Here is a 16,325-nt window from a genome sequence, read left to right on the forward strand (position 1 = left end):
ACTGTTTTCAAATTATTTATTAGGGGGTCTGTTTTTATTTGCATTGAACCAAAGGCAGGAGCGCAATTCAATGAGAAGATGACATGTGACATTGAACTGTTGCGCCAACAGCTTTGTGCACAATGGGTTGCTACACTTGCACTGGTGCAACCACTTTTGACAGTGTGTATACTTAACCAGCTTTGCACAATGGGTCGCTACACTTGGAGTGTCGGTGCTTCTGCATTGAATGTGACAAATTCGCTATTATCACATGGGAATAATATAACTGTCAATGAATAAAAAATTCAAAGATTTACAACAAATTTAGATGAAGATTCTGACGATGATGATTATATGATATCCAATTCATATGTTGAGGACTCGTTGGATGAGGAGGAAGATATTGATGATTAAATATACCTTCTTCATATGAATTAGATATCATATAAACATCATCGTCAGAATCTTCATCTAAATTTGTTGCAAATTTTTGAACTTTTGATTCATTGATAGTTATATTATTTTCACATGATAATAACGAATTTGTCACATTTAACGCAGAAACACCAACAACTGCAAGTGTAACAACCCATTACGCAAAGCTGGTTAAGTACACACGCTGTCAAAAGTCTGATCAAAAGTGATTGCATCATTGCAAGTGTAACAATCCATTGCGCAAAATTGTTGGCACAACATCTCAATGCCACATGTCATCTACCCGTTGAATTGTGCCCCTACCTTTGGCACAATGCAAATAGAAACAGACCCGATAAATAGTTTGCAAAAGAAACCTACAGTGATAAAACAGCCGAGACACTCAACCCTGGAAAAACAATCCTGTTGCTGTCGCCATTTCTCTCCGAAAGGTAAAGGTAAACACGGGGCAAGGATCAAAATTTTCACTCCTCAGTGCTAACACAGTCTTTATTATTAACATATAACAGATTTGCTTAGATTCCAAAGTGAGATTTTTTTTTACTGGAATATACTCATCCCATTTCATTTAAAATCAAATTAAAAATGATAACGCTAGATATGAGTTTTTTTCTTTTAATTTTCATTTTCAAAAAGAAAATAGAAAATAAAAATAACTTAAAATTTAAAAAATATTTTACAAAACAAGCTCAAAACTAAAAACAAAAATCAATGTTTTTATTTTTTTCTGAAAAATAAAAGTACTGTAGCACCTGAAAGTATTTTCTTATTGATACGTATTTTAAAAATTTTAAAATAAAAATAGAAAATAAATTTGTATGAATTAAGTTTTACACAATACAGGAAGCATGTCCTAGGCTTATTTTTTCTTGTTATTAATAAAGACATGTTAGGAAAATACTCCTCTTTTCTAAAATAAATACGGTATTTAAAATAAGATAGTTTCAAAACAAGTGTTGTGTTAATTTTTAATGTAATGTTAAAAATAAGATTAATTTTATTTATTTTATTTATTTATTAATTATTCTTGATGTATAAAATAATGGAATAAATGAATATGATGTGCTTGATCAAAAGAATCAACATTAGTTGGAGTGAATTTAGGCTATGCTATTTTCAATTATATAAAAGAAATTATTAAAATAAAATATCAAATTTTGTTGATCTTAGGTTAGAAATTACATGTCTTTCAATTGATTGATTTACATATTAATATCGCTTACACACTGTCATTGGCTAAGAAAATTTTATATAGGGTGAAAATTGAATATGAATTTCTTTCAGCTCTTATAAATGAAATATCTTCTTAAATATAACTAATTAATATAACTTTTTATAAACAAAAAAGTTTATTTAAAATTGATGAATTTCGTAGTATAACATAATAAGAAAAATACTAACTTTACAAAATTACTAGTCTTATTAAAAAGGTGCTGATTTTTTTTTTAAAGTAAAGAGGCCCAGTCCAGAAACTTTTGAAACATAAATATGGGCTGTACATACGGAATACTTTGTTTGATTCCATTACAACGAGGAATCTTGTGAGTGACGAAATACTTGGTTGGAGGCCTATTCAAAATTTAAAGGCACTTGCTACTTACAACCCCCAGTTTTACTAAGTATACCCAAACCCAAGTAAGAGGTAGAAAGGGGGTATACAAGTGTACTTAGCAAAAATAGGAGGTCCAAATGAGAAATACCAAATTTAAATGGATACCCAACCAATATTTGTTTTTTTTTTGTTAAAATATGTTTTTGGTTTTCATGAAAATGTTCAAAATTTATCTCTACAAAATTTTTAGTATATTTTTTGTCCTCACAAATGTGAAATATATAATTTTTTAGCACAAATGTAGGTTAGGATAAATCCAAACCTTTATTAATTATTTTTTATATTGGTTATATATATATAATGCTTTTTTATTATGTTTAATGGGTTATGCATATAACAAATGTAAAATGTTGTATTTTTTACATTGGTTATATGTATAACCGATATAAAAAAACCAATACAAATTTATAAAAAAAACCAATATAAATTTTAAAATAATTATTCTAAAAGTTAAAATTTTCATATATAATAATTATGAATAGATGATAATATATTTTTTTTATACTATATTGGTAATGAAAGATGAAAAAATGAAAGTCTATTTAAAATATATTTTTCCTAATTTTCTACAATTCTTTAGTAATCTTTTAAATTTTATTATTATACTAAATTTGTATATTTATGCCTTACTGCGTCTTTCTTTTTTTTATCGGGAAAGGGGTATAACCCTTATTACTGTTCCAAATTCTAAAAATTATTTCCTTGTTAAGTTTTAAATATATATCCTTAATAATACAGTTTCAAGATTAATTTACATAAAATAATATTTAATCTGTGTATTATATAAGATATATGTTTCTTTTTTATATAATTAAAATATATAGCAATTAAATATATAGATTTTATTTGCCCTTAAGATGATGTCGAGAACCACTCGTTCAGCATCTTGATTGCTTGGCATTTGAGGTGTATTCGGACCTTGTACACATAATATTTATTCAGGCAATTTTTGGTAAAAGGATGAAAGTAAAATTAGACTATTTGACTATCATCAGGTTGAGAATACCCCTTTCCACTAGTTAATTAATCATGTTATGTTTAAGTTAGAAGAGAGAAATAAAGTAGATAAAAATTATTTTAAAATAAAAAATAAAATAAAAATCAAATAATATGTTTTATTGTTTGATTTAAGAAAAATATTTGAGAAATAAAATAAAAATAATATTATAAAAGTACCATTATACCTTTTAAGTGTTTATATCCAATCATGTGAATGAGAGAGAAATGTATGGGCAGTCATGACTTTTTATTTATTTATTTAGTTGCAATCATATAAAATGGTCCCAACCTAATACAAAGTTAATTATGCTGTCAATCATATAACAAATAATGAGAGCTCATTTTCGTCCGTACAAAAATTATTATCGCCATTTCAACCAATATTAGCCTTAAACGCATCTCCTATCATATTAGTACGAGTACATGATTAATCCAGTTATAAGGTTAAATTATTTATTTTGGTTCTTATAATTTTATAATTTTATGATTTATATATTTTAGTTTTTACAATTTGAAAATAATTTTTTAATTCTTATAATTTAGATTTAAAAATTTTATTTTAGTTTTTATAGATTAAAATAATTTTTTTAATTCTTATAATTTGTATTTTAATTCTCTTTTAGTTTCTATTGTTTGAAAGTGATTTTTTTAGCTTTTATATATATATATATATATATATATATATATATATATATAATTAACTACATTATAAATTATCAACTATTTTTTATTATAAATTATCTTACGATAAATTAGTTATGAATTATTTACTAATATTTTTATAGTTAATTGTAATTGATAATATTACTTATATTTTGATGATAAAAATTTAAATAAAATTAAAATATAAAATATAAGAACTAAAAAAATTACTTTTAAACTATAAGGATTAAAAAAAATTAAAATATAAATTATAAAAATTAAAAAAATTATTCAAATTACAGGAATTAAAAAAAATTAAAATGTAAATTATAAAAAATTAAAAAATTATTTTAAAATTATAAGGACTGTACAAATAAAAAAAATATAGAAACAAATCAGTGATTAAACCAGATGATAAAAAGGCCTACATAGGTTATAAATTATAATGAATTCATCCAATAAAGTTCAAATTCAATTTATCGGATGGATTTGGATCGTTGGCCAACCTAGCCAATTTTGACACCTTTAGACCTATAAGAATTTTGCAACACAATTTTACAGCTACTTAAAAAAATAGATTTTATTAAAAAAAGATGAAAAGATGAAAAATTTTATCTGCAAAATATTTAATAAAAAGTAGGGTTTTAAAAGTCAGGAGACAAGATGAAAAATGTCATCAACTGTTGTCAGTATTATGTTGAAACTTTATAGAATAGTATCAATTAATTTTTTCTCTGTTATTATGCTGATTGGTGAAACTTTATTTTTAAAGTACAATTTACTTTGTACAGTACTTGTTGAAGCAAGATTGTATATGACAATACCGTTCAATTCCCGTGATAATCATTAAACATAATATATATATATATATATATATTATTACTTGAGGTGTTTTAGATTTATATTTTCTAAAGTACAATTTTATTTTGCACAGTACATGTTGGAAGGGACTGTACTTTACTACTTTTAGGGTTTAAAATAATTATTACTTGACATGTTGTAGGGTTTAAAATATGTTTTTTTTTTAATCTTAAGTAGTTTTCTAAAACCTCATTTTAATCTTTGAAATATTTTCAACATGTAGAATAACAGAATATTTAAAATGGTAAGAAAGACGAAATATAGACAATAGAACTTAGTATTAAAAGTTAAGATGTTCTATATTATACCTTAAACAAGAAAAATGACCCATTTGTTAAAAAAATTATTTATTTTAATAAAATAACCAATTATATATTATTTTATTTGTTTGTTTAAACTATTTTTACTTAAAAAATAATTTTCTAATTATTTTGATAAATAAATTCTATTTATTTATTAAATAATAATTGTTTTAAAATTACTTATTAAAAATTTAAGCAAACTCTTTAGTAATATAATAATGAGTTTTGACACAAAGAAACAGTGCAGTGTGTTGTAGGAACAGAGTGAGTCATGGTCGACCGACACACGAGAAGTTGATGCTGCTACTCCGTACACGTTAGCCACCCAATCAATTAATCAAACGGCGCAAAATGGCCACATACCAATTACCAATCCCATCCAATCTAACACTTCCACATTATTATTTTTAAAGCATCTCTAATCGGAAATTTCGTAAAGAAATTATTTCTTTTATTTTCTTTGTATTAGAGTAAATTTATGTAAAGGATAAAATTTCTTAAAAATAAAATTTATATTTTTTGTAAAAAATTGTTTTTTTTATTAATATAAAATAATATTTATTTGTCCCGTAATAACACTAAATACTACTATAATTAAATACTATAAATAAGTGAAAAAAATACATAAAAATATGAGATTTTTTTAAAAGTTTTTTATATTATAGTAAAATTATATATGCTTTTTTTAATAGTAATATGACCATGTGGAAATCATAAAAAAATAATTTAGGAAATTCATTTAATTTTTTTTTATTAAAAATGCTCGTGTTACTCTCTTTATTTATCTTACTACGCCACCTGAAATTACATTAATTAAAGATCACACTAATTCGGTTCATATATAGTGAAATTATTACATATCACATGATACTTTTTTTTATTAAATTTTAATGCAAGTTTAGTTAAAAAAAAAAGGGACTAAAACTACATGTAACATCAATATAAAGCGATTCAAAACACAAACTGACATATTTAACCATTTTTTAATTTTTTAATAGAGACAATGAGTAGTACTACTTTTTATTTGAAGAGATTTGCTTGAATCTTTGTTTAAAAAAACCTAGCTAATTGCTTTTAATTATTTTTTTATTAATAAAACTCAAACTCAAAATTTATTTTAAGTAACCCGCGGACTCAAATTCTACTTCTAACATTGTGTTTGAAACCATGTCCCCTACTCAAAACTTTCACGTTCAAAGAGCCTTTGATGCAGAAATTAGAACTAACAGCCACAACTTTAACACGAAAAATCATATAAAAAATCCAAAGTCAAACAAATAACAACTATTTAAAAAAGTTATATACTCGTAACTCAAACTAAATATTATTAATTAAACCGAAACAAATTTATACAAATTAATTCATACACTTAATGTATTAAGTTTATTCACTTTATGTTTATTAAACTCTAAAATATTTAAATTGGAGACCATTAATTAAACGCAAGTTAAAATATTAAGGTTAGGCTTCACAAATTATTTTAACTAGTTTTAAATATTTTTTATTAGCTAAAAAAAGTATTTAGTGAGTCTGTAAATAAGTTTTTTAAATTGTATTTAGTGCTTTTTGAATTGTTGACTTTAAAATTTTGTTTTTTTATATTTTATTTCTTTTTTATCCTTTAAAATATTTATTTAATATTTTATTAACTTTTTAAATTATTATTCATGTTATTTTATATTTTTCAGTTAGAACTAGATTTATTAAACATTTATAATTTAATAAATTAATTTTCAAGTTTTAACTACAGCTAATTTTTAATTAATTTTATTGAATATAATTTAAATTAATTATTATTCACATTTTTTGAAACCCCATTACAACATGCATAAGATAATAAAATAAAAAATTATTATTCTTTTTAAATTATGAGTTTAACGTCTATATATTAATAATATAAGATTATTTTATACTATCATTTAATCTAATAATAAATTATCTTGAATCAATTAAAGATAATTTTTAAAAATTAATAAATTTATCATATATTATAAATTATGATTAGATATATATGTTAATATTTTTACCATTACGAGTATATAATTTTTTTCTCACAAAATATTTAAAGAATTGGCCTATTTTAACTTTTGAAAAAAATAATACTATTTTTTCTAATGACAGCTCTAATTCTTAAAAGGTTCATTTTTTTTTATAAATTTTAACACCAATAAATTCGATTAATATTTAATATTTAATACTACTATTACTACTTCTCACTATTATTGGTAGCCATAAACAGAAAAACAAATAAAGAATGAGCCCTGCACCCTGACGCCGTAGCCGGAGGGCGGCGGGGATGACCTAAGCTTTGTCGTCACGCGCGATCTGCAATCTCTCTCGGTTCACGCGCCATGTTGTCTTCTTTCACTCTCTTTTCTCTTCTTTTTTTAAGAAAATAATAATAAAAAAGAACACAACACAGCAACATGAACAGCAACACTTATGAGACCCCTTTTTAACCTTACCTTTTATATTTTCACCTTATAAAAAGTCAACCGGCACCGTTTGTCTACATCTGAAGCAGACATCACACCCGGGTTCACTGCTTTGTTGGACTTGGACCGGCCGGTTCAGTCCATGTCCATATCCATCAAAATCAATATCAATCACAAACAAGGAGTGTGTCTCCATCTGCAATGAGTTTCTGTGTTGTCTTGCCACCTTTCACTGTCAAGTTTTTCATCTCAAGGTTTTTATTTTTATTTTCCACCCAATACGAACATGTTTATTCAATTAAAAGGCTTGGAGCTTTATTAAACATAAAAAATATAGTTTTTTCGGGTTCTGGAGTTGGGTGGAGTGGACCCGGATCCGGTCCTGATTTCGAAGGTAACAGGAGAGGGACTTAACATGAGGAACCGTATGTTGCAAGCCATAAAGGTTGCCACTTGGAAGGTTGGTGAGACCTGAGAGTAAATTGTGGGGGGGATTTTATGCCTTTTTTTGGAACTATTATTATTAGAAGAAAGTGGTTTCATGGTGGGTGCTTTAGTTCATTAGTTGTATACATTTTGCAAGTGGTTTTTTTTTTTAATATAATAATGAAATTAAATGTAAAAAAGGCATGGTTGTAACATTGGGAAGTTGGGTAGTGCAGAAATGGCCCAATGATGGAAATTGTGTGTGAGAGAGAAGGGGTGGGTTGGGGTGGAGAGAAAGACCTCAGCATGCAGATTGAAGAGATGATTTGATTTGATGTAAAGCCTGTGAAGTTGGCGCTGTGTTCTCAAAATCCGAGCATGATGTGTCAAATTCCCATGGCATCAATCGCTCACACCCACCTAGCATCACCTTCCCCTCCCTTGTTGCTTTGATAGTGATGGATTAGATTGGATGGATGGATGTGATGGCTGAGTGGGGTCATTCATGTTTTCAATTAATCATTTCCTTAATTCAAAATCACACAATGTTTTTAGATTTAATCAAAGGTTGCTAATTAACCCATATGATTAGTTCAATAAAAGTTTAGAAAACGTGAACATTAAAGAAAGTATGAAACATATCATAGCATGATAACACTCTTTTGCTCCTTTTTCACTTTTCATGGATTCTTTCAGCTTGTTGTGTAAGAGGGCAAAATCAATACAATCCATCACCATTTTCAGCTTTACAATCTATGTCTCAGTTTGTTCCCCACAAACATTATTTTTGCTTGGGCTAATATTTGTGGAGGAAAGAAAAAGAAAAGGGCGTCTCAAAAAGTGAGACATTATATCCAATGTCTTTGGTGATTGGCCCCTGTGGGTGTAAAATCAATGAACCGATCTTCAGCTATTTATGCCCTTGCTTTCTGCCTCGCTTTTTCCTCTATCAGTTGCACAATACCCACATTCAGTAACATTTGTTTTGTTCTGTGAATGGTCATCAGGTCGCCAAATGTGTTATGGTATTAAAAGCTGTTGCTTTGACATGTCATGATATTGATACCCTCTTGTGATTAGATTGTAGTATATAACAGTAATAATTCTCTAGTTTTGGTTGTATTCTCAATTGTACAAGACTCTCTCTGTTCTCTCAGTTTTGCTTCCTTTTCTCTTTTCTATTTTTGATATGTCATGTATAAATGATGGTTATTGAAAATTATGTGTACTCTGGTAAAAAGAAGTAGGTATTTTCTTTCAAGCAAATAAATTTTCCGCTAGCTATGATTATGATAGAACAGTTAAATGTATCAATCACCCCCCATTGATATGTCATGCAAAATCCTGCTAACTATCATGGTAAATCAGAGTTACTGAGCATTTCTCTTTTGGAATATGAATCTCCAACCCACATGATTCTAGATTTTACAGTGAAAAATGATTTTTTTTTCACCAAAGAAAAGAAGTATGATCAGAAAAAGCTGAGAGAAAAAAAACCTTTTTAAACCTAAAAATTAATTTTCACAACGGATACCAATAAAGGTTAGGAGATGCCTATAATATGATGGGAAAACGAAGCAGGAAAATCCCATGACACCCCTACGGCTAAAAGGAAAAAACAATTTATTGTGTAGTCTCAGTTTTTCCTAGCTTAAGAGGAGATTTATTTATTTTTTATTTATTATTTGTCTTGTATATGTCACTAACTGTATGTCACAGTACATCATCAGCAAAGGTGGCTGTAAGCCTGTAACTTCCCATATAAAATAATGTTAAAAAATATATCTTAATATTTATAATAAAATTATCTGGGACCAAAAATACCTTGCAAACATTATTACCAGAGAGTGGATTTCGTGAAAGCATAACTAAAATTATAGAATTCTCCTGTGAGTTGTTAGAAACCAAATGCAATAACAAACGAAATTAGGCGTGAACAAAAAATACTAATAATCAGTGATCACAACCGTAAAAAGAATATAATAAATTTTAATAGAGTGGGTGAAATTGAGAGTGGTGAAGCAAGAGAGTACCAAGTAATACATAAATAAAAAGTGAGGAAGTTGGCGTGTAATAAACATGGTTGGTGCTTCTGATTGTACAATTTTAGTACTGTGCTGACAGAGAAGATATGCAACAGCTTTATCGATACATATAACATGGTGAAAAATCTCGCATTCTATTTTGCTATTCCTTTTTTTTTTAACAAAAAAATACTTGTTTTCCCCTTTTTTCCTATCTCTATTCATTTTTCTGTTTCAAAGTTTTCCCCTTTTTTTTCATCTTTTTATTATTTTCTTGCTAGTTGCAATACTACTATTATCTCTCATGAACACACTTTCTGTTCCCTTTCTTACAATTTCTTCACTGACAAAGGAATACCTGCACATTTCCTCACGCACGCACGCATACTCAATCGCCACTCCCTCGTACATCACCCTCTCTCTCTTTCTCTTTCCTGCTTTCTCCCTCTAGCTATGTGGATCATGATGAGTAACCTGTCAGAGAGTAGAGAGAGCTATCAGAAGAGGATAGTGCAGAGAAAACACAGATTTTTCCAGCCATATCATACCTTATTATTTCACCTTTTTCTTTCTGCCACCCGATTCATCAAATCCCCATGAGAACACCCCTTATAAACCACACACCCTCATCCCCAATCCCTAACAAAATCTTTAACCCACCAAGGTGAAGAAAAAAAAATTGAAAGTGACAATCCCTAACCAAATCTTTAACCACTTAAAACCTTCTTTCACTATTTTGCTTCTATGAACCCCTTCCCCATGCCATGCCTCTCATTTCCTCCTATATAAAAGCCATGAAGTAGTGTTATTAGTATCCAATATTCTCCTTCTACTTAAATTAAATTCTCCCTCACTTTTCATCTCTCTCTTTTGTAAGTGTTCCTTATTTTTTTCTCTCCAATGGACAACTCTTCCTACCACCACTTGGACCACACTGAAGCTCACTTGCCACCTGGTTTTCGGTTCCACCCTACAGATGAGGAGCTCATAACTTACTACCTTCTCAAGAAGGTTCTTGACAGCACCTTCACTGGTAGAGCCATAGCTGAAGTTGACCTCAACAAGAGTGAGCCATGGGAGCTTCCTGGTAAAATTAAGCACTTTCAACGCCCTTTCTTTTTTTCTTTCTTATCTTTGGCTATTAATATTTCATTCATTACTTGCTATAGTGGTAGTACAAAGAAGTTTGGATTTTCCACCTAACGTAACCTTTGTGGTTGTTTGTTTTTGGCAGAGAAAGCTAAGATGGGAGAGAAAGAGTGGTACTTCTTCAGCTTACGTGACAGGAAGTACCCAACTGGGTTAAGAACCAATAGGGCTACTGAAGCTGGTTACTGGAAAGCGACTGGGAAAGATAGAGAGATTTATAGCTCAAAAACTTGTTCTTTGGTGGGGATGAAGAAAACCTTAGTTTTCTACCGTGGTAGAGCTCCAAAGGGAGAGAAAAGCAACTGGGTCATGCATGAGTATCGCCTTGAAGGCAAATTTGCTTACCACTACCTTTCTCGCAACTCCAAAGTTAGTACTATCATTTTCATTTGGTTCCTTCATTAATTCATCTTGCTATCTTCTTTCTATGTTTCCTTACTTTTTTCTCTACTCTCACATAGCATTGAACCATGTGAACTTTTTAACCCATTAAGAGCCGTTTTTTTTACACCCTCCAAATTTGCAGTGAAATAAAGTTAGGTGGAATCTGCTTTCCCCTTTAGCCTTCTATAAGTAGGTTGCGTTTGCCAATGTCGAGATGATTTTCCCCTTTCAATAACCTGTTTCTCGATTAAGATTTTGTTCCCCTTCCATAAGTAATCTTCCCCTTGTTCGTTTTAGCTCAATCTCCTCTCAACAAGTGTCTTTTTGCTAACTTAGACCACCGGTCAATACCCAGAGGCTCATAAACGTTTCTTAATTTTTTGTGGTTTTTTTAATACATGTTTGCATGATGAGGGACCACAACCAAAAGTTAATCACATCGTGATTATATAGGTTTACAAGATTCTAACACATCTTTCTTGTTAGGGAAAAAAATTGATTGGTACAAGCAGTTATGACTTATAATGCTTATTATTATAGTCGTTGATATGGTACACTTTCACTAACATAAAAAATGGTTGTGATTAAATGAAGGATGAGTGGGTCATATCACGTGTGTTTCAGAAGAGTAACACCGCCACCAACAATGGAGGCTCCGTCATGTCTGCTTCTAGTAACTCCAAGAAGACAAGAATGAACAGCACCACCTCTCTTATCCATGAACCAAGTTCACCCTCCTCAGTTTTCCTTCCACCTCTTCTAGACACTTCACCCTACACCAACACAGCTAACTTCACCGACCGTCACAATGGTTCCTATGACAGCATCACCAAAAAGGAGCACGTGTCCTGTTTCTCCACAATAGCTGCAGCAACAACTGCTGTTGTCTCCCCCAACAACTTCAACAATGCAGGCTTTGACCTTTCACCTTCTCAGCCTCTTGCAACCGACCCTTTTGCCAGGTTTCAGAGGAACGTTGATTTTTCTGCTTTTCCAAGTTTGAGGTCACTACAAGACAACCTTCAGTTCCCTTTCGTCTTTTCCACGGCTGCACCGCCCTTCTCCGGCGGCGGTTCCGGCGACTTTCTCAGTTGGCCGGTGCCGGAGGAGCAGAGGCTGATAGATGGTGTTTCCAACATGCCACTGGGAGTGTCGGAGCTTGATTGCATGTGGAGCTACTAATTCAGCTTTTGTTGATTTTGTCCAGAGTTGACTACTTGGATTAGACTTTTAGACTTTGATTATGTCACATTTTGTTATGTGTTATGTGTTATGTTTTCTTTATTGCCTAATGTGGCTTGTACTATAGTACTAGTACTTGGTTTGTGTGCTGCTGTTGATTATGTGTGATGTTTTCCTTAATGGCCTTGTATGAGGGTTGAACAATCTACTTTGGTTGTTTTTTGTTTTTTATTACTAGCCGTCTAGGGTTAGTTTGATGTAAGGTTAGTTTTGGTATTGTGTTTGAGCTATGGTACACTTAGAATTTATGTCTTTGGAAGTGTTTGCAATGTCTGACGTGTGGATCTTCAAAGTAAATGCTCAATATTTAAGAGTATCAGATCCTGTGGGGTTGTCGTGTTTGAGCTATGTATGTATGTATTTCATTTATGGTCTGTTATGTCTACAGAAATCTTTGCTTTTTTATGTGTTAGAGCTTTCAACTATGGACCGTTAGGATTTATGTCTTTGCAAATGTTTCCGTTTTCAGACGTGGTGGCTCTTAAACTAAATGCTTAGATATTGACAGGGTACTAGTGCAGGATCTTGTTCGATAGAGCTAGATACGATTCCAACGTTGTTATAGATTTTAGATCCTCGTGGATTACAAGTAGTTTTGGTTTTATGTACTTGAAACTCGTCAAAAGCAAAATCAAAAATTGGAAAAATATTAAGAAGTATAGTGGTTTTTTTATATGCATAGGAAAAGCTCACAAATAACACAAGAATGATAGAGATGTATTAAAAATGTAGTATAATTCCTAAAAATACGATAACGTACTTAGGTATTAATATTCAGTTTCTTGAAGTTAAATTTTAATATTTTAATCAGAGAACAACATTACACTTTAAGATATCTAAACATTACACACGTTAATTTTATTCAGAGAACACTTTTAAATATCTTACCTCAGTATTCTCAGGACATGTATGAAACTCCAAAACTAATTTTCAGACATCAGATTGATTTAGTTATTATTGAATAAAATTTTAAACATAATGATTTGACCATGTGAGAAATGAGTTGTTTTTATTCTTTAGGAACTTTTCTGGATGACATGGGTTATCTAACTTGTGGGTTCACATCCCAATGACAATCCGGAGATTTCTTTTTCTAAGTGAAAGTTCCAAAAAAGTGGTAGTCCTTCTTTTTAAATCAGGTTGAATCTGAAATTGAAATTTTACAATAAAAGCATATAGCACAGTGCACACAGTCACTTGAGTTGTAAATTGAAATTTGGAAGGACATGGATCAAAGAAATTAGCCACTTGGGGAAAAAGAGAATTATTATATCTTCAATAAGTTTTGCAATAACAAATAAAATGAGCATGGTATATAAGCGAGCCAATTACTGGTTGAAATATAAAGTGTTTTTTGTAACCAGATAAAATATTTTAAGCCAAACAATTAAAAAAAACGTATGAAATATCTTATTAAAATCCAAAACATCGATCTTGGAGTTCAGCAAACCCCCATATAACTAATTAATCTATTCTTTGGCCAATTCTTGTTTTTTCTGAGTGGTCCATTCCGGTTGAAATTTAATATGTTGAAAATGATAAAAAGAATTGTGAAATATTGTGCATAAAAATATTCTTAAAACATTATTAAAATATTATCAAGGACAGAAACATTAGTTAGTTGAAATTATTTGAAAGTTACAAAAAATATTAAGGATCTCACGTGTTATTTAATAATATTTTTACTTATTTTTAATTAGTTTTCAACCAATAAAAGACAATCATGTGTCAGAGAATGTGTTCTTCATATACTTTATAAAGATTTTTATTTGTAAAATCAATACATAAAAACTTTAAAAAAAAAGAGACATTTAATGAGATAATGAGAGATATAAAATTGATTTAATAGTAAAATGAGAATGAGAAAGAAAAAAGATTATGAATTTAAATCTCTCACTAATAAAACTAACAATATTATAATTAATATTTGCAAATAAAAGAAATTAAGGAAACAAGACCTGTCTATTGATGAAATCGATCTATGTTAAAGAAATCTAATTGTAAATCTTGATGTTGAAACTCGCTCATTAGAATGACAAAAAAAAAGGTCCATACAAAGTGGCAGACAATGGTTTAAAATTTAAGGTGTCTATATTCAGCTTTTTACAATGTTTTGAATAGGATTAAATGTAAAAACGAAACAAAAAAGATAAAGAAGCCTTACATCAATGATGACAAATTGTCAGGATAAGAACCTGGAAGAAATGTAATCAATGATCTAGTTGCTTTATCCAGAGGGCAAAATGGTTGAGTTTAATTTGTGAACGACTATAGGTGAGAATTTTGTTCAGCATTTACTAAAACCACCAACAATTAAAATTTTCATTATCAAGAATAAACTTACTACGCCTTATTTCATTGATAATAAGCATAGTTATTGAAGGAATTGTGTTGGTTAAAGATCTTTTGGCTTATACGGCATCCCTGTCCCTGCGTAACATGATGTACCCCACACTCAATAATTTAACTAATAGTACTAGATAATCTCTGTATTGATATAACTCAATCGACCAGCCATTGTTGATAACAATAATTTGATTGATTGCTACCGAGGAAACAGTTAAATTCATCCGGACATTGACTTGTTATTGACTCTATATGCACTTCACCACACGTGCTTCGTATTTTATTACTATATAATAATGGCCAAATAACTTATTTTTTAAGTACATTTAATGATGTGTATATTTTAGTGTACGATACCTTGTAAATAATGGGAAAGGATAGTGTCTGTGATCACCATCTAGTTAGTACGTATAGTTATATCCAAGTCATCTTTAGTAATTTTCCTTCTAAATCATTACTACACGATATTGTGCTAAAAATGCCAAGAAAGATTTTTTTTTTATAAAAAAAATTATGTATATGTTTCCCGCATGTGTATCATTCATATTTTCGTGAATATAATAAATAAAAAATAAATTTAAATAGACTAACTATAGATAATCCTCTTACACTATTATCCAATTATATATAGAGGGTCTTATAGTAAAATTATTAACTTTTATAGTAATTAGTTTAAAAGTATATTATGATAATTTTTAATTGATTTATAATATAAAATTTATACTTAACACGAAAATTAAACTCAAGTCAATTTTAAGTGAAAAGGACAATAAAATAAATTAATCTGAATGCGCATAAAAAATATAAATGCACCTTCAACAAACGCGGTACATAAAAAAAATTATTACAGTCCTAATTAAACTCAGATTTCACACAAGATTCCATTAAAGCAATTTCTTGCCAAGATTCCATTTCCGATCAACCATTAACAAGAAACGCGAGTTCGTCCTATGATGCCAAGGTCCCATTTATTTATGTCAACTTTAAGTGGGAATTTCAAGTGTTATATGCGTTTTGTAAAATATACATTTTAGAATTTAAAATTTTTGTAATTTAAAATTCATTGTTTGAATTTTTTATGAAAAATTTAAATTTTTAGAATTTTAAATAATTAAAAATGTGGAATTTTAATTTTTTTCTAAAATGTGAAAAATTAAAATTTTCTTCTTGATAGAAGAGTCTTCTAAAACGTTCATGTATTTCCTTTAACTCGCTACTCTTCCCTCATGCTGATGATTCTTTTCTTCAAGAAACATCACCTTTAAGCTCATAGAGCATTGATCGAGTGTGGGTGTAAGGAGACAAGTAAAACTACGCCCACCAGTCACGGGAGCAGTCGTCGCTATCCATCACGCGGCGGAGGTGCTTGCTGGCGCTGAGGGCCTGAGTCATGCCTTGCGCCGTTGACTGAATGTTGTGATTGGGTGTGGTGGTGTACGCCGTTGTGTCACGGTTCTCTTGCGATTTTTCATGCTGCATCAATATT

At 29.6% G+C, this 16,325-nt stretch overlaps 1 protein-coding gene across 1 annotated transcript; it reads left to right on the forward strand.

Annotated features, from left to right (window-relative positions):
- Window positions 1-10,026: 10,026 nt before the first annotated feature.
- On the forward strand, window positions 10,027-12,817 carry LOC114375694 (protein CUP-SHAPED COTYLEDON 2-like). Its single transcript, XM_028333545.1, has 3 exons — window positions 10,027-10,805; window positions 10,953-11,236; window positions 11,846-12,817. The coding sequence occupies exons 1-3, from the start codon at window positions 10,619-10,621 to the stop codon at window positions 12,431-12,433; spliced, it is 1,059 nt and encodes a 352-aa protein (XP_028189346.1). The 5' UTR covers window positions 10,027-10,618; the 3' UTR covers window positions 12,434-12,817.
- Window positions 12,818-16,325: the final 3,508 nt, after the last annotated feature.

This window comes from Glycine soja, chromosome 11 (genome assembly GCF_004193775.1).
Source record: "Glycine soja cultivar W05 chromosome 11, ASM419377v2, whole genome shotgun sequence".
NCBI classification, from domain to species: domain Eukaryota; kingdom Viridiplantae; phylum Streptophyta; class Magnoliopsida; order Fabales; family Fabaceae; genus Glycine; species Glycine soja.